The sequence below is a fragment of the Teleopsis dalmanni genome, chromosome 2 (genome assembly GCF_002237135.1).
Source record: "Teleopsis dalmanni isolate 2A chromosome 2, ASM223713v2, whole genome shotgun sequence".
In the NCBI taxonomy this organism is placed as follows: domain Eukaryota; kingdom Metazoa; phylum Arthropoda; class Insecta; order Diptera; family Diopsidae; genus Teleopsis; species Teleopsis dalmanni.
The window spans coordinates 160,340,299-160,362,148 of NC_051847.1; the positions used below are offsets into that span (position 1 = coordinate 160,340,299).

The window sequence follows — 21,850 nt, forward strand, 5'->3', positions numbered from 1 at the left end:
GAAGTTCTGCTTGCCTCTTTTGCTGAACACCACTCTTCGCTGCCGTATTTCGGTACTAATTGCTTCCGGTATTTCTTCGGGCTGTAGGCACTGCTTTACGACCTGCTTAGTGTTTGGGACTGGATTACTGCCATACCCCTGTGCTAAGATTCTTTTGGCTGTGGGTGGTGTTGGTGGGCAGGTAGCTAGTATGTCTGATGGGCAGCTCTTAGTTGGTATTAACGCCCTTCCTGACTTCTCAGTCTTCTGACTTCTGCTTTTCAGAATGCTCGGCAAGAGGTGACTTTGCTGTTGATGGCCTTGATGGACGGGTGGCTACTTTCCTGCTATTGTTGAAGCAACGTTTCAACGCTTGGACGCATAGGTATTTGTGTAGGTCGAACTTATTTTTGCTAACTTTTTTGGCCTCTAGGTCTGTCCGATTGGTTCCGCTTCGGGTTGCGTTGTAGACATATGGGCGTATGGTAAAGTAAAATGTTGCTGCAATTTCTCTTGGTATGGACTCTATGCAGTGAGACTACGTAAATGTTGTAAATGATAAAGTAAAATGTTACTGCAATTTCTGTTGGTGTGGATTCTATGCAGTGAGACTACGTAAATGTTGTTGTTGCTGTTGATTAACATGCTGCTGTTGCCGTTGTTGATTAACCTGCAGTTGTTGCTGCTGCCGTTGCTGTCGTTGTTGCTGCTGTTGCTTAACATGTTGCTGATGTTGCTGATTAACCTGCTGTTGTTTTTGATTAACCTGCTGTTGTTGTTGATTAACCTGCTGCTGTTGTTGTTGATTAACACGCTGCTGTTGTTCTTGATTAACACGCTGCTGTTGTTGATTAACCGGTTTTGGTTTTGCTTCTGGACATTCCTTGATTACTGTTGGCACGGACTCTTCTTGTTGTTGGTTAGCTTGCATTCTGGGAGTGACATCGTTTGGTATCTCAGTTGTATGTAACAAGGTTGTGTAGCGCTGCTGTTGTATAGGAAGATCAGGATGAATTTGCGATCCGCAGAGTCGTCTGTGCCTGCGCGAGGAAATTCACACCAAGAATCACGTTGTCAATTGATCTTTTCATGATAAGTAATGATAGATCAAAAGACCTACCCCCGAAGGTAACTTCTCTTTCTAATACGTGTGAAATATGCTGTGTCGTACAATCAGCCAATAATATAACCATACTTATGGGTGTGATGGTCCGAAAAAACTTTCAGCGATGATACTCCCAGATGCGCCTGTGTCAATAGTGGCCATTACTGCCGTTGTTTCAATGGTAACCGCCGCCAATATCATATGTTGGTTGTATGATAAACTGGTTATTGGAGAACTTGTGCTGCCTGGGAGACTGTCTGTCCTTTTGTTAGGACAGTTTCTTGTTGGTTTCCCTGCTTAATTTACAATTTCGTTTGCAGCATTCCTTGGTTCTGACTCGCGTACCACAAACCCAGCAGAATAGTACCTGCGGCCTTCTGCACGTATATGCAAAGTGTCCTGGTTCACTGCACCTTTTGCATGCGAGATGGACGTTAATCCTTTCTGGTTGCTGTGGTGTACCATTTTCACGAGGTCCCTTTAAGTTCCGTGTGACCACCGTTCTTTGTGGATCAACTGTTGGAGGTTTTCGAATTCTTCAGCCAGTTGAAGCAGTTCTGATTAGTGTGGAAAATTCGCGTCGTTTAATGTGTAGTTGGTAATCTGGTAGACTATTTATGTATATGCATATATGCGTGTATATGCTTTGGGTAACACGTCTAGCGGAATCTGGTATACTTCTGCCAACTCCTCAAGTCTTTCAACAGAATCCATAGTGTTAGACTGGCCATCGAAGTGTACTGCCCATTTACGAACCTGATCCATGATTTTGGCAATACTTTCAAAGTCTTTCACCTGTGGACTGGTGTTACCATCTTCTCCATTAGGTGTCTCGATCTGTGCTGTATTCGATTTGAGGAAGATTTACGCTCGTGTCTTGGTTCGTTTCGTTTGTATTTGGCATGTCGGCTTTCATTTGCTTGTAATAGTGTTGAATGCTATCTGTAGCTGCTGATTACAAGACTATAACTTCCAGTGATAGTGTCTCTGGACCCTTTTTGATCAACGGTCCCTGCTCGGGCGCCACTTGTAACAGTGTTGGTGACTCGTCATCCATTGTTTCATCAGCTTTAGACAGATGGCAGTCCAGATGACTGGTTGAGTTACCCTATACCAGCTATAGCCAAGCAGGAGGCAACACACCCATTGTCACTTAACCCAGACCTCTTCGTCCATTCACATGGTGATCGTCAGCAATGGCCAGGCGAATCGTCATGTATCCAGACCAACTAGTCCGAGCTCCCACTGTTGTCCCTAACAAATTCCTACCACAGTGCTGGTGATTTGCCATTCAGTTTTTCATAAGCAATGACCAGATGAAAAATCCGATTGGCTGGTTAAGTTACTCTTCGTCAGTGAAGGGCAAACGAAAGATAACTCAACCAATGTCACCTCGCTCATCCAACCTCAACTGTCCGCCTGATGAACGTCAGCAAAGGCCAGATGAACCATCATATGTCCAGGTCACTTGGACCGAGCTCTCACTGTTGTCTCTGGCACACTCAACTTACCTGCAATGGTGCGAAATCAGAAATGCAACGAAAACCAGAATTTGGCTTCCTTTTATACAAAATTACTCCCATTGCAGGCGACAACGCAACATTTTGAAGTACACAAAGTGCTGTCTTCCACCATAGTTCTACCATTGAGAATTCTTAGATTTCTCATCTACTGAGACCGTGATGGTTTGCCCACCATTCTTGTCCTTTTCAGTTCTGAGAACCCTCCACGATCAAGTGCATATGCCACCATTTTGTACCTCCAAATGGACGGGTGAATGAACGTGATGTACATATGTGTTTTGGGCACTTCTCTGCCATTCACCATTGCAGCATATTAATGAAAACCATTCGTCTTTGTTAACGATGGTAATGAAGCCATAAACACTGTTGTGCTTACGAAGTTTATCGATTTCTTTTAGGAAGTTCGATTTCATTAGCCCCATTTGCTCACAGGTGAGACTTTCTTCCAGATATTTCTCATGAGAAATAGTTACTTTGCATGCACCGGCAACGTCTCTGTAAGATAGAGACGCATTTGGCTGCTGTTTCATCAAGCTAGCCGTTTGTTAGACAGCTTTTGGCTTCTTAGACTGTGGGCGTTGAGATTTTTCACAAGATGTGTTATTAGACCTGCATCTTTTGCTAGTGCTGGATCTGTCTGTTTACCGCCACTGAAGATTTGCAGCGAGAATATCGCTCTCTTTCTTTCTGCTTTGCTGTCTCCAAATCCAAGCCATCTCTGATCATAGCCTTGATACGACTTTTCTGAGCCCTGGTGAAGTATTCCACCTTCCGCCTGATCTCTTTGTTGCCGTCACCTAAATGACTCTGGGTGTTAGCATTTAATGCACCGCCTTTGCAGTCACCTGTGTACATAGGAACATGGGTGTCAATTACCGGTGAGGTACTCCCACTGCTTGATACCATTGGTCTCTGAGCAGATGGGTTCAGACTGTCCGGATCTTGAATCTTTAGTGTGGATTCAAGTCTCTGTTCCAGATTTCCTCCAATATTTGTTGGCGAACGAAGTAGAAGTTTTCTCTCCCCAGCCCGACAATCAGCCTGAGAAATTATAGCGCTTACCCTATTTAGTTTAGCTGATAAGCTGGAACTTAATGGGCGAACTTTACCGTCACCTACTCACTGAGACTTTAGGATATTGTTAAGCCATTTAGACCTTGCCAGCTTACAAAAGTATAAATCTACTATCTGCTGACTAGCTACTACAAATTACTGACCACAAAAATATAAATTTACTTACTACCAGCTAACTAATAACACAGGCATAGACTACAAGACAACACATTCTACCTCAACCTACTGGAAGATCTTGGTTACACTTCTTGCTTCAATCTCAATCAGTAGCATATCACTGTTTGGAATATTAATCAAAGTAGGTGAAGTTGTATCTAAGCCTCTACACTATGACAAGGTGCCTACTACGTAGAAGTTCTCGCACTGTAACGATATTTTTTGTTACAGCCTTTGTTCGACGATCTTCACGAAATTTGACGTGGACATAACGACGACTACTTTGAACTCATTGACCCAGTGTTTTACAGTCGCTGGATGATATTTCATCAACAAACATCGAATTAAGTTGAACGATACAATCTTTTCCGGTTAATCCACATTGAAAATCATCAAAAAATCAACGCACAAAAATTTTATACAATTCCATTTTTTCGCGGAGACACAATTTAGAATCAATGTACGCAACATAAAAGGCTGAAACTGTGTAATGTAATGACGCAACATCACGTAATGCAACACGTTAGTTGTTTGTCGCTGCCTTTGCTATTTAGATAATTGTATCTATGGAGCTCCGTCATTATGTCCAGATGGCAATCACGGGATGAGAAATACTTATAACACCCTAGGCAAATAAACCCACTTGTCTAACGATTAGAATAAGATGTCCGAAAATTAATGGAAAAAACCAAACGATTTACTTAGCCTAACAAGAGATGATATATCTACAGTCGTGGCGTGTATAACGGGTTACTGGCTATGTGACGCTCCTACGTTGGTACTTCCCTAATATAATAACTGCAAAAATTGTGGAAACAGAAGAAGAAATAGTAGAACACGCCTTCTACACCTATCCAGTTCTATTCAGAAGTTAACCGAACTTTTAGGCAATTATATCTTTAGTTCTCTATCAAAAGTGTCCATCGCTAAGATTAAACATAGTATGTTCTTCATCAGATTCTGGTTGTAACAGAAAAAGCAATACTGAGCAACATTGAGCTGAAAATCCGTAATTTTTTCTTTAATAGTAGCAAAAGTGTACCTGCAACTTACGAAAAAAACATATGAAGTAACAACAATGCTCTTGAAATCTTCCAAATTAGAAGTTACTTGCAAAAAAATGCAAAATCAGTCTATTATGAATGTTTACTGGAAATATGTTGCAAAATTCCAGTCAACCATTGAAATCATATGAGCAGAAATAATAATATATTGATATATATTCAAACAATTAGATAAAAACTTTGCTCTTCTATTATTCATTTATTTTATTTATTTACATTAATTAAATTTTTAGGTTAATATTTATATATCATATTGTACACAGCACATCAAAAAACTTATGTCAAAAAAAGCATTTCACATATATTTAAAGTGATACCAATTTGTTTCAATGTTAATGCTCAACTCAGAAAGAATATATTACGGCTAATATTTATACATTTAACCTTGCGTTCATATTATGACACTTATTTCAATCAGTATGAAGCAATCAGTATGAAGTCGTATTGTGTGTACACAATGTATACAGAAATGTGTGAGATAATAGCGTTTTATTAATAAATAATATTTTATTGTAATTATGTTTTAATAATTTAATTACAATGCATCAAATTTGATTTATAACTCTATATATTTAAAAAAATTTGTTATATTGCTATAATGTAATAATTGACAAGTGTGATCATGATTTTATAAATATTCAAATGAAAATCGAAACTACAAAAAAGCAGGGTACTTAAATTTGTATAATAAATATCAGAGATTTTGTCAATATTAGAACACATGCGGTACTTTGAGGTATTTCTGGATATTTATGATATACTAACCTATTGTTCACAGATAATGTGAGAGTATATAATATATATTCAGTATCAAAATTCTGTAAAAATCGTTGTCATATCTGATTAATATTCTTTGATATGTACGTGTGTATAAAGATTTTTTATATATAAAACTATGCCATAGAATAATCAAAATATTTATACCAGTTTATGTAATATTTTTCATATAAAAGAAAAATGTTCCTTATTTGACAATTTTTTTAATTACAATTTATATGTTATGCAGAAAATTTCAGAATTGCAGTTATGGCTGAAGAGATTTCATAAATTCTTCGATTATTGCCAACCAATTGTCGCAAGCATGCTGCTGGTGTAAGTGGGCTTTTAGTTTACGCATAAAATTTTCCACTTTTTCTAAAAAATTTTTGATGTGTGCATAAAATTTTATAGTTAAGGATAAAAGGAGTAAAGCGTAATTGTTTTAAAACTATATTTGAAATTTCATGATTAAAAACGGACATAAACATGACTTCAATCCAATTCGTTATACAACCATTGCCTAGCACCGATGAACAATTTATTGACAGGTTTGTAAAAATGTCCTAAAACATTAAAATAATTTTATGAAGGTATACGCAATGGAATTTGTAAGCATATGATAAATGTTCATGTCGTTATTAACATATACCACGCATATGTATTTATGTTCCTACATATTAAATATTTATATAATTTGCAATATGTATTTAATACGAACGGGAGCATGTCTCATATGTATTTTAATATCTCATTTTCCATAATTACATAACTATATAATAGTGTTTAAGTATGGCCTAATTTGATAAATAAAACAATTGTCTATATTTAAAGTTTACTTATTTAATTCTAATATACCGACTATCATCAGAGATAGTTATCCTTCCTGAGGATGCCTATCAATAATGATCCAGTTAGTCCATACTTTATACCAACACTATGAAATTGTTTGGTCATAAATATATTTAACTTTTTGTACATAATTTTATCCCTTTTGAGCTATAAAAAATTCGTCAGTATTCTAGTTCAGAAGTAAATCTATATGTGTGTATATCAAAAAATGAAAAGTTGTAATAGTATTTCTTAAATTTTGTCTATAGGCTTCGTGAAGTATCAGATAAGGTTAATAAATATGGATTTGGAACTCATAGGATATTTGAACAACTCAAAATTCCAGTAAAGGAAATAGTAATTGGGCCAAGTCATTTAGGAGTTCTTTTAGAGGATGGAAAAGCTTTCCGAGTTTTATTTAATATAAATTCGGATCGTCTTGATTTAAGTAAATCAGATAATTTAAAAAGGTAGGATTTAGGTAAAATTTCAAATATAATATAATAATTAATTTTGCTAATAGTACCGGAAATACCAACACAAATACATCAAATAATACGAAAGCTGCTCCAGGTTCATCTTCACGACAATTAGCAAGATCTCGTGCTCGATTATTGCGAACTACAGGTAGGTCGGGCACAGCAAACCAAAACTCTGGATCTCGAAGTACAGGAGTTATAATAGGTGGATCTTCTAATCGCCCACTTGTTACAGTTCCAGCAACTTATGTTCCAGAAGAATTAATATCGCAAGCTGAAGTAGTACTTCAAGGTAAAAGTCGAAACCTCATTATCAGAGAACTTCAGGTGTGTATTAACAATACCCAAAATTTTTATAATATTCATTTAAATTTATAATCGTTATTTAAATTCAGCGGACAAATTTAGATGTTAATCTAGCTGTAAATAACCTGCTCTCCCGGGATGATGAAGATGGTGAGGATACTGAAGAAGGAGGAGAAAATTACGTTCCAGAAGACTTAATTTCACTGCTGGATAATGGTTTTCATGGTGATAATAACAGTGTAATAATTGATCCATCCGATGGTTTATTCTCTGAAGAAATTTTTAGTAACTACTCAAGCATTCGAAAGTTCGTTTATTATTATTTTTTTTAATTCTTATGTTAGATGTTAGCTACTGATGTTTCTATTGTTTTAGTTTGCTATTTGATCGTATACGTAGCGAAAGAAACCATGCTAATACTGGAAATGCAGATAACAATCAAATTAGAACATCTTCAACTAATAGTACTGTTTCTACAGCAAATAGCTTAACAGGTCAAATTTCATCTGGCAATCCTGATAGAGAAGCCTTTAGCCGATGGAGAGATCGTCAATACTATGGTCCTCGTCGCTGGTGTAATAAAGATGAATTTGCTTGGGAAAAAGATTTAGGTATTATTTATTTTATTTTCAATCTTAAAACATAAAATCAAAACAGATTATGAACATGTTTTTAAGATGCTAAAAAAAAAGAACCATTAATGACATCACCGGTATGGATATCAGAGGAGCTTCAACCATGGCCTGACAAAGGGAATACACTTCGATTTAAAAAAATAGCTGCTTTATATTCTGAATTAATTGCTATTTCAGAGAATGGAGAATTGCATCAATGGAAATGGACAGAAATAGAACCATTTAAAATAGAGGTAAACATAACTTAATATTTTCTTGTAAAAAATAAATCGTTAATTCAATTTATAAACAAACAAAAATGATCCACATCTTTACCAAAAAAAAAAAAAACAAAAAATTATATTCCTAATGATTTATTTAAACCACTAAGTGGTACTATTTAGGTACTTAACCTCATTTAAGCTATAGTGGTTCGCATAAGTTTAGGAAATATAAACAAACGACTAATAATCCGCAAATTTAAGACCAAGTTATGTACACTGCTATTATGTTGTGTTTTAATGGGTTAAATGGTTTCTTAATCAAAATATGTGTTCCATCTTATGTTATTGAATTTTGTATATCGAATAGCTAATTTTAATTACATTAACTAAACATTATTACTTATTATATCTGGTCAGTAATTTTGTAATCGTTTTTATTGATTTGTCTATAATCGTATCTTGCTTTCAATCATATTCTTTATCTCAGAACATTTTCAAAATGATGAAATCAAGAATTTCTTAGGAAATACTATACTACTTGTTTTGTCAGTCAACTTTAATTTGTCGGAATATTATATTTCTTATTCCTTTTTGAATATTCTGTCAGGGCTGTCCAGACCAGATGCGATCGCGGGCCTGTACAAATCACTATACAGAGTAGAGGGCCGCATAAACAAATACATACGTTCATAGTTGTTTTCGACAAAAATAAAAATACAATTATAATGTTAAATTTAGTTTTATTAATTTAACAATTTAAATTCATTTATTTGGTACACCATAAAAATAAAATAATAAGTTTTACCAGTACACTAAAAGTAGATTAGTAGATTAAAAACATGCCGCGTGCCGCATAAACATTATCAAAACAATCCTAGGACGTTAATTTGTTGTGTAATCCTTTTGAGGATGGTGAGTCTAGAATGTGGACACATCCACTTCAGTAACCAAAACTTCTACAGTTATATTCATCTTTATCGATACAGAATCTGTTAATTGCTTAGTTGCATTTTTTTTGTTAAATAATAGCATGGACCGTACTCTATTTTTAATAAAACGTTCGGTGAAATAAATGAATGTTTTACTTAGTTTAATATTTAATTAAACCAACAATTTTTCTCCTTTATTTAGGTTGAAAATGTTTATCACCCAAAAACTTTACATTTAAATATAACTGAAAAAATTGAGTTAATATCGGCAAACTTTATCCGATGTTCAGTAGTTACTGAAAGCAATCGCGTAGCTACTTGGATGGATGAACAACTTGGATATTTGGGTGCAAAGCTAGAACATGCTTCAATTGCATTCACAGAATTTATTATGGATCCAATAGTATCAATTAATGTATGTTCTTTATATACAGCTGTTCGAACAGAAAATAATAACATTTATTGGTGGGGAGTACTTCCATTTGATCAGCGACGACATTTGTGGGATAAAGTGCGGACAAAGGCTAAAAAACCATTTAAAACAGTTGCAACTGATATATTGATTGGCTCACAAGTTATAATGAAAAAATGTCCAATATATCAAACTGGATCAATTGGATTTACGTGTAGTAATGGAGTACCTAAAGTTGGACAATTACTGAACTCTGTGTGGGACTTCGCCGATGTGTGTAGATTTAAAATATTAAATATAAATACATCATTTTCGTCTGAGAAAAGTTCAAGTAGTACCACCAATAATTCTAATTTAGAAAAGGAAACTTCAAAATCAACTTTGCTTGCCTCTAGCATTCAAACAACTACCAACAGTAAAGGAAATTCATCAAATACTAATAAAGAAACGACAGACCGGATAGACATGCCACCACCACCCTCACCAGCATCTAGTACATGTAGTGATACCGGCAGCGTAACATCTCATAAACGACCCAAGAGAATGACAGCAAAAGAAGATAATGAAAATAAAAAAGATGAAGAGTTATGGCAACTTAAAGACGTTGTATTTGTTGAAGACAAAATTGGACCAATTGGAAAAGTTTTGAAAGTTGACGGTGATTTTGTAGCTGTTCGGTTTCCCATTACTTCTCAATCAAGTTCTACTACTTCAGGCAATGTGAGCGAAGGGAAAGATGATGATTGGCAGCAGTGTCGCCTATTAAGGAGAGAAGATGTTCAAGTTTATAAAGCTGCGATAACATCTCGTGGACCTGATTGGCTACAAAAATTACCTAAAAAGATTAATATAAATCACGGAAATGATCCGATAAATTTTCAGTTACTTGCTATAGCTGTCGATACGAGAGGAATACATGTTGTAAAAAAAATGTCTTCAAAATTATATTACAGTCTTTACAACCTTCACAGTAGTAAACAAGAACAAAATTGTCAATTTCCAACCGATAGTACTTCATTCCTCGGATCGTCTTTAAATAATATTAGTATGATTTGTAACAATGATGGTAGTGGAAATGCAAGTACAATAGTTCTACGAGACGGTAACTGCGCAATTTATCCACTTGCTAAAGATTGCTTGGGGTCTATAAAAGATCCTCACTGGCTTGATCTTTCCCCTGTTAAAAATGTATCCATGTCGACAATCGCATTACCCACAATAAGTAATAATTTAAAGTCTAAAGTATGTATGGCAGCTCTGCTTTTTGAAAATCAGAAAATTATGCCTCATATTTTACGATGCGATATTAAAAACTCATTAGCTATGCTAAATAGATTGGAAAAAGATTGTTCTGATTTTCAAAGTTTAATAGACGAACGATGTGATGGATCTAGAAATATATTCCATGCATGTACAATAATGTGTTCACCTACTTCAAACAAAGATCCAGAAGAAAAAAAAGTAATAGGAACAACACGTAATACATCTGCAGGAAATTCAACAAACAATACAGTACCTGGAGGAATAGATAGCCCGAATTCTTCATCAGCTATAGGATTATCTACAAACTTATCTACAAGTCGTGAAGGGCGTACAATAAGTCTCCGAGAAATGATGAATCGTCTTGTCAATAATGAATCTGATCATTCTAGTGCACATAATGCATCTACAAATAGTAACATAGAAAGTTATTTCTATATACCTCCATGGTCAATTGATGCCAATGTTAGCAACAACGCTGGTATAAATGATGTGATCATGAGTAATGCTGAAGAAGACATTTCAAAAATAATATCAACTCCATCTACTAGCTTTAATATAGGCAATAAAATTTCTTCACCAAATTATACTTATGATCCTGTTCAAAGGCGAGAACACGCAATTTTAATTCTACAACACATGTGTGCTAATGCTTCCTTACGACCGTATCTACAACAAATGTTAAGTGCAAGAGATGCTCAAGGGCAAACACCATTTATGTTGGCTGTATATTGCCGAGCCTATGAAGCAGGATTAATTCTCTTGAATACAATTCTTAGTATTGTTGAAAAAGATCAGACAGCAAAAGATGCTATGATATTTCCAGCTGGTTCACCACCAGATCAATCACCTTTGCATGTAATCTGTTATAATGACACGTGTTCTTTTACATGGACAGGAGCTGATCATATTAATCAAAATATATTTGAGTGCAAAACTTGTGGTCTGACAGGTTCATTATGTTGTTGTACAGAGTGTGCACGTGTGTGTCATAAAGGACATGATTGCAAATTGAAACGCACATCGCCGACAGCATATTGCGATTGCTGGGAAAAATGTAAATGCAAAGCTTTAATTGCTGGAAACCAAAATAAACGTTTTGCGCTTCTATGTAAACTTGTACATTGTACGGATTTAGTAACAAAATTTAATTCTAAAGGTGAATCTATATTACTTTTCCTTATTCAGACTGTTGGTAGACAGTCTTTAGAGCAAAGACAATATCGTGCAACTCGTGTACGCAGTGTGCCTAACAACAGTGGTAATAGCGTACCTGCAGCACGAAAAGCTGCGTCCATTGATATAGATGCGGACATGCCAGAACATGACTTGGAACCACCAAAATTTGCTCGAAAAGCTTTGGAAAGATTACTTGTAGATTGGTATGCTGTACGTGCAATGATTATGACAGGGGCAGAAGACTTAGAAACCACACCTGGGCCAACTTATTCAGGTGATGCAACGAAGAAGGAAAATTATAAATATGTTCAAAAACAACACGGGACAACGTTATTAGACAAATTTACGCACAATTTATTTGTAAAAAGTTCAAGTGATCACCTCGAAGCACTTTTAATGACTTTAGTGCATGAAATGCAGAATGTTGCTATTCCCGGAAGAATATCGGAAGCGGAAGAAGTGGCTCGTCGGTTTGTTCGGTCTGTGGGGCGTGTTTTTGTTATATTTAATCTTGAAAAATCTCCTAGTCCTGAACGGCGTAAATCGTATATTAATTCCATTAAACATATACAAAGCTGCATTAAAGTTTTTCAAACTTTACATAAAATATCAATTCAAGAACTTTGTGAAGTTTCGGAAGCATTAATAGCTCCTGTCCGACTTGGAGTTGTACGTCCAACTGGCAACTTTCATACTTCTCAAACAAGCATAGATGTAAGTACCATCCAATCGATTATATAATCAGTTTTTTTTAAATTACCTAATGTACTTTTGTATTTTAGAATTCTGATGAATTATTTAGTGTAGAACCTCTAGCACCTACTTCAGCTAATGAAGTGATTGTAGAGCCTGTAACTGGTCACGAATCTTCTAGAGACGAAGCTTCAGGATTTAACATACAATCAAACTACAGTATAGATGGAATTGAAGGTATAAATATTTATTAAAATATAAATTCATATAAAATTTTTATAAAGTATTTATAAAGAATTTAGTAATAATTTATGATTATTAAGGGTTACGAGAGATATCTGAGAACGAAGAGATACCCACGAGAGACAATAACACACACAGTCAAGATGAGGATGTATTAGAAACCACACGTAATGATGAAGGTGTTCAGGATGATGAAAGCGATAACGATTTTACCTTTAATGATGCTGAAACTGAGTCCGATTCTGATGATAATCAAAGCAATCAAGACGCACAACGAAGTGTACAAACTGGGGCAACAGTTGGATCAGAAACAGGTGATTTATGATGTATTAAAATTATTGTTAGTTAAAAAAAAACAAACAAGTGATATGTCAGTAGACCTATATATGTACGTTTATAATGCAGTAGGTAGTCGTTATTTTACAATTGGTTATAATCATTCGTCATTTTTGAAAGCTATGTTAGGTGAATATCAATTTATTTATAATCTTTATCTTTGTTAGAACTTAAATTTCAGAAGCTTTGGTCTGACAATAATCTACTATATTTTATTTTGGTATTTTAATTCAATTGCACGTTGAAATAATTATCTTTTAAGTGATTAACTGATTAACCTTAATTTTTTTAGTTTACATTCAATAAGATAAAATAATTATTGGATAAAAATTATAATTATTTACATATGTTTTAATTTTTAGATATAGGTGTACTGTTTCTTGAAGATGAATCTGGCGATTCTTCTCCTGAAGATGCTTCAGAAGAGGGAGAAACAGATGAACATTCTGATGAATTTAATTTCGCTGATCATCAATTAGAGCGACGCAATACTAATTCAAGCGTTCGAAATGATTTAGCACCACAATCAATGCAGTGGGCTATTCGGGGTCGTGATGTGGTTCGGTCTTCTGTTCGAGTTCCAGCTGGATCCAGTTTAGTGTTTATCGATCCACTGGCTTTAAGGCGATCAACGATGCCTGCTACCTCCACTGTAACAACGACACCTTCAGAACAATTTACAATGGCTTCGACAGCTAGTAATTTAGCTAGAGCATTTGGTATTATTATTCGACAAATTGCAGAACTTTTAAGTTATTTATCGTACCATGTTATAAATGAAATTGAGTTGTCTTTAAAAGTTAAATACGAAGACATAGTTGAATTACAGGTAAAAAATATATATATATTTTATTATTTGCTGTTAACTGTCTTATATATTGTAGGATTCTATTGAATCTCGGCTTCAAGTCACTTGGGATTGGATGCTATCTGTTTTAGATAGTACAGAAGCTCAGCTAAAGTTCGGGTCATATTTATCGGAATATGCTGATCCAAGTCATCCTTCGCATCCACTTAATCTAAGTACTCAAGGTAGTTCCAATCAACCAACCACTACACCTGTTGGAGTAAACGTATTAGGTATTTGATAGACGAAATACTCATAGATAGGTCACATTTATTTAAGACTCATTAAAATAGGATATAATTAAAATACATTTAACTTATACATTATTAATCTCATGTTTAAATGAAAAATTTACTTTTATCATTACATAATAACAAAAAATATTTATTTGATAAACATTTTAGTCATATCAGACAGATCTAGATTTTTAGTTTTTCTGTACCATAACTAATCTAATAATACATAATCATATTTTTTATAATTTATGTAATTAGGACCATCAGCACGACGAGATTTCTTCTCTTATTGCCTTTCACTTATGCGTTCACATACTTCAGAGCATCGGGACTCTCTTCCTGTGTTAGATGTAACAGCACTAAGGCATATTGCTTATGTTGTAGATGCTTTTATATTTTATATGCGAAGTGATGTACATTTGTATGAAAAAAATGATGCTGTGTCTAATAATACTAACAGTTATACATCGCTCACATCCGAAATTGATGATACAGATGATGAACTTCCTAATATAAAAATGTACGATCAATTTGCGGAATCAAATGGATCATCTGCCATACTTGTAACTGAAAATAATATGCGACGTCCTTCATTCTTTATTAGATCTGATTCTACGTTAAGTCTCGGTTGTCTACCACCTGAAACTTTGGATAAACCTGTAGAAGCGGCTTTACCTCTAGCTGATAAACCTCATCTACTACAACCTAATTCAAAACGTACTGATTTATTTTATAATATTCCTGTTAAAGATACAATCAGTAAAGATACTCAAAATGTATCCGACGCCATTGTTAATAAACCATCGCCGAGACTTGGATTTTCCAAACATATTAATCATTCTAAACAATTTGAAGTCAAAGATAAAGATAACTCTGAAAAAAGCACACCAAATGTTTATGTTCAACTGAAAAAGAAACAACTTTCTGAAGACACAAAACCACATGCAGAAGGTAAGTAATCTGTTGTTATATATGGACTTTTTTGAAGGTTCGTAGGTTTTAGTTATACATATTGATTAAAACTTACATGAACAAATTAAAGTATTTGTAATGCTTGCGGATCTTGAGTATTGTTATTATATTTCATGTAAAAAGAAGTATACATTTGCCATTTAATCGAACATGATTGAACGTGTTCAGACTATTATATAGGCATGTCTTTGTAAACGCGGTTAATATTATAAATTTTCGAAATAGTAATAATAGTTTTAGTAATTTCAATGCATTGCACACGCCTCTTGAATACGATTTACATGTTCAGTTACCACAATTCGGGAATGTCTTAATAAATTTATATAATTGCTTTATAAAAAAAAAAAAATTTGTCTAAATGTAGCAGTTTTGATATACTTTTTACACGTAAAAACAGCTATATATAAAATAACTGTATTTTAAAAGAATTAGCTATATAAATTATTTAATAAATTGTCTAATTTTTTTTCTACTCAGTGTGACTCTTAATATTATTCCAATAAAATTAAATTACTTTGATATAATGTATTATAAAAACTTTAATCCTTCCTTAAATTCCTTTTAGAATTTTTATATTAATATATTATATGATGCAAATCAATTAGTTTATATAACATAAAAAATTAATTTGATTTCAGAAATTTCGAATAGTATTGATAAAATTTTACAATTGGATATGAACATGAGTGAAAATGAACACATTACAAAATGCAACGAAGTATTAATGGTGGCTAGACCAGATGTTATAGTTTCCCCAAGCAAGTCTCATCGGGATAAAGATAAAAATATTAGTGCTACTTCTACTTCTGCTACTCGCAGTGTAATAGTTAGAGCTGGTACTTCAAAAAAAACTGAGGAAACCATGGATTGTACGAAATGGTCTGAAGTTGATGATATTAAAAGCGGTCGAACAAACACACCCATGTTTTCATTCCCTGCTAGAGGATTACACTTCTGTAAAAATTCTATGTCTGAGTTTCCATCATGGAATTTATTACTTAATCGATGGAAAGAAGTTCTTGATTTATTTGGTAGAGTGTTTATGGATGATGTGGGTATGGAAAATGGTTCTATATTACCAGAGTTACGTGGCTTCCCAGTCAAGGAGGTTCGTTTTCGTCGTCACATGGAAAAATTAAGAAATGGTCAACAGAGGGATTTAATATTATGTAAACTGGAACGAAATCGTGATAATTTAATTCTTCAAACATTTAAAGAATTGAATACTCAGTTTGGTAATCAAAACCGCCGCATAAATCCGCCTCTTACTTTTAATCGTGTTAAAGTAACTTTTAAAGATGAACCTGGTGAAGGTTCAGGTGTGGCCCGCAGTTTTTATACGTCTATATCAGAAGCTTTATTATCTATTGAAAAATTGCCTAATTTAGAATCAGTGCAAGTAGGAAACAGTAATAAGTATAATGTTCCGTTCTCAAGTATACTACGAAAGCATGGACCAAATCATGGATCAAATCGTGATCCACCTGCTGTGCAAAGGCGCAATGCTACTGGAAGTAAAATTTTGTGGCGAACTGCAAGGGAACGCAGAATGTTAAATTTTGAAGCTAGGCCATACATACCGTCAACTAGCAACAATGGTAAATAAGCTAAAGTATATAGATTTATAAGTTATAAACAATTTCATTTTTTAGATAACTTAACTGAAAACTTAAATGATCATTTATCGGTTCATTTACAACAACTTGGTGATCGACTTTATCCAAGGGTAAATAAATAATTAATTATTAAAATTAATAATGAATTAATTAATAATTTTTTATTAGATATATTCAATAAATCCTGGCAATGCATCTAAAATCACTGGCATGATTTTGGAGATGCCGACTCCTCAACTTCTCTCAATATTGTCTTCAGAAGAAACTTTGCGCCAAAAAGTTACGGAAGCTCTTGATATCATTACTTATAAACAGAAAGCGGAAATAAACAATTCATCCACACATTCAAAAAAAGTAGTACCAGTTGTTTTATTAGATCAGGGACCGTTGGATGATAATGAACCATTATTCTATTCACCTGGTAAATGTGGGTTTTACACACCAAGGCAAGGACTTGCTTCATTTGAACGCATAAACGCGTTTAGAAATATTGGAAGGTATTCACAAATTAGTATAATTAAATCCATTTTATTAACAATTATCTTATTATAGATTAATCGGTCTGTGTCTTCAACAAAATGAATTATTACCATTATTTTTACAGAGACATGTCCTTAAATATATTCTTGGTCGTAAAATAAAATTCCATGATTTAGCGTTTTTCGATCCTGTCATTTATGAGTCTTTTAGACAATTATTAAATAATGCTCATTCTAATGATGGTGAAGAAGTTATTAACCGAATGGAAATATTTTTTGTGTAAGTCGAAAATAAAACAAAATTTGATTTTTATAATTTGTAAAATTATAATCATTAACATATTGTTATTGATTTAATTTTATTATCTACAATCGACATTTTTAATTCAAATTATATCTGTGATAATTAATATAGATATCTGTGAAAGCATAAAAAGCACTACAGTCTAATTTTTAACATTTAAAACGAAATAATAATTAATTAAAACATTAAAATTAAAGTTTCCCATTTTTATACAAAACTGCAAATTTATATAGGTTATGAGCTCTTATATAATTATTTATTTTTTTTTTTTTATATAATAATTATTATAATTAATTAATAATTATTTATAAGAACTCTAATTTATAGATTGTTTTAATATTTTGTGTTTTTTACTTTTATAGCATTGATCTAATGAAGGAAGAAGGTGGTGAAAGTATAGAATTAGTCGCAGGTGGACGAGAAATTCAAGTTACGTCTAACAACATATTTGATTATGTTCGAAGATATACGGAATATAGATTGATTAAATCACAAGAAAAGGCTCTTGAGGTAAGTAACTATATGTAAAAATTAAATTTCTCCAAATTTAAGGTTTTTTTTATTCCAAAGTTAAAACCGTTTTTATAGGATTTAATAAATTACTTAAATTGTAATTACTCGTAACGTTTGAGTATACCAGTATAACGAAAGTATTAATAAATAAAATATATGAAAGTTTATATTTCAAGAAAGTTTATATCTCAAGAATAATTAAAATTTAGGAAACATGTCTGTTGTACAAAATGTTTTATATCTTAAGAACCACTCGGTATTCATTTTGTTTTAGCAGTGAAACTCAACCATATTTTACGGACCATTTCTTTTAAAATACATGTACTAAAAATATTTTTTTTTTATTTAAAAAATTTTATTTTTATTTTATAAAATGTATATTTAATTTTAAGATAAATTATTTCCAGATATTTTTTATCTAGGACTTTGTTGTATGACAGTGTATGCTCATATTATGTTACACTGAATATTTTGAAAACATATACCAACTTTAATCACTTTTAGTCTTAAATGATGCATACAACAAGCTCTTTCATCTCAGTGCCGCATAATAGATTTTTTTTTTTCAGTTTATTTTATTCTTCAAGCAAAGTAATATTATTTTAATAACTGAAACATAAGATTTCAAAAACTATAATATTTATAACCGCTTATTTTATTTTAGTAACTGACCTACAAGATACTAAAATAAAACCATGTCTCTTTCCATCCTACATTTTTTTTGTTTTTAAAAACAATGGCTTATATCAATAGCTTTTCAATATTAAAAATGTTTTGATATAATGGATACTATTATTACATTGAAATGATAAATTCTTAGCAATGGCATACGTGTCCATCATTTGGCTTTAATAGGTATATGCAGAAACCATGTTATCTATACGAGATACCTATGTTATGCACCTATAATATAATTATGTATATAATAGTTTTAAATATCGACTTACGTTAGAAGTCACCTTAAAATGAAAAAAAAAATTTTTTCTCACTAATAGTTAAAAACCTAGTATTCTATCGTAACCATCAACTTTATTAAAAAATACAATTATTGATAAATTGACATTCACTGTTGTTTTGTAACAGATTGCACTTTTATAGAATATGGTTGTTTTCATATTAATTATTAACAGAGCTTAAAATTTAAAATTTCGATGCCGCTTGTAGACACATGATTACTACACAGCCATTTCACACAAAGAGGAAGTCGCAAAAATAGTAGGGACTTATGTAATAATGACTAAAAACTAGAAACTGAACGTAAAAATGTTTACATACCGAGTAATGCAAGAATCTCATGGAACAATAATAATGTACCTAGTCAAAAATTGCGGAATTGCTATTCAAATCAATCAACAGATTTAATAAGGTCTGACAAGTAAATGTTCTGGTCTGGTCTTTTAATTAAAAGCGCAGCAAGGCAACGATAAATTTTAAATACTGTTAAATGTAATATATTTATTTCTTGACAGTGGTTAACACAATACTTTAGTATTAAGCTTCAGTACTAATCATAAGCTGAAATAAGTTGATAATTTTATTTGAAAGAAGTTAATCTGTTCACAAGTTATGAAATTCACAATATCTCATAATTTCGTCACTTCTTATTTATACAATCTTTAAATAATGATAGATTTGAAATTATATAAATTTACGATTACATTTTTTTAAATATGTTTGCAAATTTTAAGTAAAATAAATGTGCTTATAGGCTCTTAAAGAAGGAGTGTATGACGTTCTACCAGATAATTGTATGGGTAGTCTTACATCAGAAGACTTTCGATTACTTCTCAATGGAGTAGGTGATATAAACGTTTCTACCCTTATATCATATACCACATTCAACGACGAATCGAGTCAAGGATCCGACAAGTTAATCAAATTTAAGCGGTGGTTTTGGGGCATTGTAGAAAAAATGAATACATTGGAGCGGCAAGATCTAGTAAATAATTAAATATATATATAAATTGATGGAATAAAATAATTTTTTTATTTTTTAAGGTGTACTTCTGGACGGGATCACCAGCTTTACCAGCATCTGAAGAAGGATTCCAACCACTTCCTTCTGTAACAATTAGACCAGTAGATGACTCTCATTTGCCTACAGCAAACACATGTATATCAAGGTTATATATTCCTTTATATTCTAACAAATCAATTTTACGTAGCAAATTGCTATTGGCCATTAAATCGAAAAATTTTGGATTCGTTTAAACGTAAAAATATATTTAAATTACTTTTTTAATGTTATTATGTAGAAACATATTTAGTACCAGATTCAAAATGAAAGTTTGACATTCCTGAAAGGTATATTTGAAATTGCAATAAAACAATATTTTTAAATTTAATACGTTATTTGACAATAGATTAAATTTTGAAAAGAATGGTAGCCAATTCAAATTCTCCATAATGTATTGTTATGAATTTATTAAATTCGAAAAGCTTTTTGAATAAAACATTAAATAACATACATTTTATTATTTAACTTTTTTTTATAAAAAATTTATAAGTTGAAATATAATAATGAATATTAATCTTGCTATGTTTTAATACTCTAAAAAGGTCTCTGTGTTTTTTTTTAAATATTATTATTTAAATACATTATGTAGTACACTATATCTAATTTTTATTAGCTTCCATTTAAATGAACAACTGTAACAAGTTACCAAATATCTTCCTTCCGGTAGGAAAATATGCCTTCCGAATTAGTCATACGCCTGTAAAAGATGAATATCAAAACATATTTGATTCCTTTGTGTTTTGCAAATAAAATTATATGTCGCAATTACTGCATTGAAATTTTATTTGCATTATTCTAAATAGATATAATAAATTAAAATAATTATAAATAAATGCATATTAAGCATTTTCTTATATGGAATATCGCATATTCAGGTGCAATAAATTTGTTTAAATAATTGAAATTTTGAATGAAATAATTCACTTCGAACTAGTTCGAAATTCAGTCGAATCCAATCTTTGAATTTTATTGACAAGATAAGTTGCAACAATAGCTTGTATTCCAAAGGAAAATCTTGTCTAAAACTCATTGTAAGGTAATTTTAAGTATTTAACACGGACACATATATACATTATATTTTACTACAACAGTACATATTTACCGCATACAATAAGCAACAACATTATATGACAATTATAAACATAATTATTACATGGCGATTTTTATAATCTAACCTGTTAAGATTATCACCGATTCTGAAAATCAAACCGGCGAACGTAATGAACAACCGACAATACTGAGTTATGCGAACAACTCTCCTGAAACTGTATCCCAAAATGATCGACTACATTTATTACTGAATTTGCGAACGCAAAAAAAAAACTACTACGTATACGACAAAATGTTCAAAATTATAAAAGTGTGTCACACAATCTTGGTATACAAAAATAGAAATACAAAAACAAAACAAATGCGAAATACAAAAAATAACCAACCAAAAAAGGAAACGCAATAACTTATAAAATATGTAAAATCAAAATGTATATCGACCCAAGCAGGTATCGACTCTAATTCATAGAAGAAATTCGTAGAAGAGCAATTAATTCTAACTCCTGTAAATAAGTGAACAATAATGTCTTAGACTTAATCTTACCTGAATCGACTCTAATGTTCAAATATATAAGTATAAGTAAGTCTATAAGTAATTAATAATGTACATTAGAAGTAATATTAACTGGGTATAAAATTTGTATTCTCTATAC

General features: G+C 32.4%; 1 protein-coding gene across 3 annotated transcripts; it reads left to right on the forward strand.

Moving 5' to 3' along the window:
- The first annotated feature begins 5,871 nt into the window (after positions 1–5,871).
- On the forward strand, positions 5,872–20,475 carry LOC119681083 (E3 ubiquitin-protein ligase hyd). 3 transcript variants are annotated; one of them, XM_038094156.1, is made up of 20 exons: positions 5,873–5,993; positions 6,072–6,208; positions 6,758–6,958; positions 7,012–7,294; positions 7,363–7,580; positions 7,649–7,884; positions 7,951–8,141; positions 9,243–12,605; positions 12,674–12,821; positions 12,908–13,141; positions 13,526–13,992; positions 14,048–14,243; positions 14,505–15,197; positions 15,857–16,816; positions 16,871–16,944; positions 17,003–17,331; positions 17,387–17,593; positions 17,980–18,127; positions 19,839–20,069; positions 20,129–20,475. In XM_038094156.1, exons 2-20 carry the CDS (start codon positions 6,147–6,149, stop codon positions 20,339–20,341), a joined length of 8,454 nt encoding a protein of 2,817 aa, XP_037950084.1. In that variant the 5' UTR covers positions 5,873–5,993; positions 6,072–6,146; the 3' UTR covers positions 20,342–20,475. The 3 variants fall into 3 exon arrangements, with proteins under 3 accessions (XP_037950085.1, XP_037950084.1, XP_037950083.1); XM_038094157.1 differs by having other exon boundaries at positions 5,872–6,208; positions 14,048–14,195; XM_038094155.1 differs by having other exon boundaries at positions 5,873–6,208.
- Positions 20,476–21,850: the final 1,375 nt, after the last annotated feature.

Coding starts and splice junctions, on each gene's coding strand:
- LOC119681083 (XM_038094155.1), top strand. CDS start 6,147: ATGACTTCAATCCAATTCGTTATACAACCATTGCCTAGCACCGATGAA. Junction 14,244..14,504: donor TGTTGGAGTAAACGTATTAG/GTATTTGATAGA, acceptor TTATGTAATTAG/GACCATCAGCACGACGAGAT. Junction 20,070..20,128: donor CATTGGAGCGGCAAGATCTA/GTAAATAATTAA, acceptor TTATTTTTTAAG/GTGTACTTCTGGACGGGATC.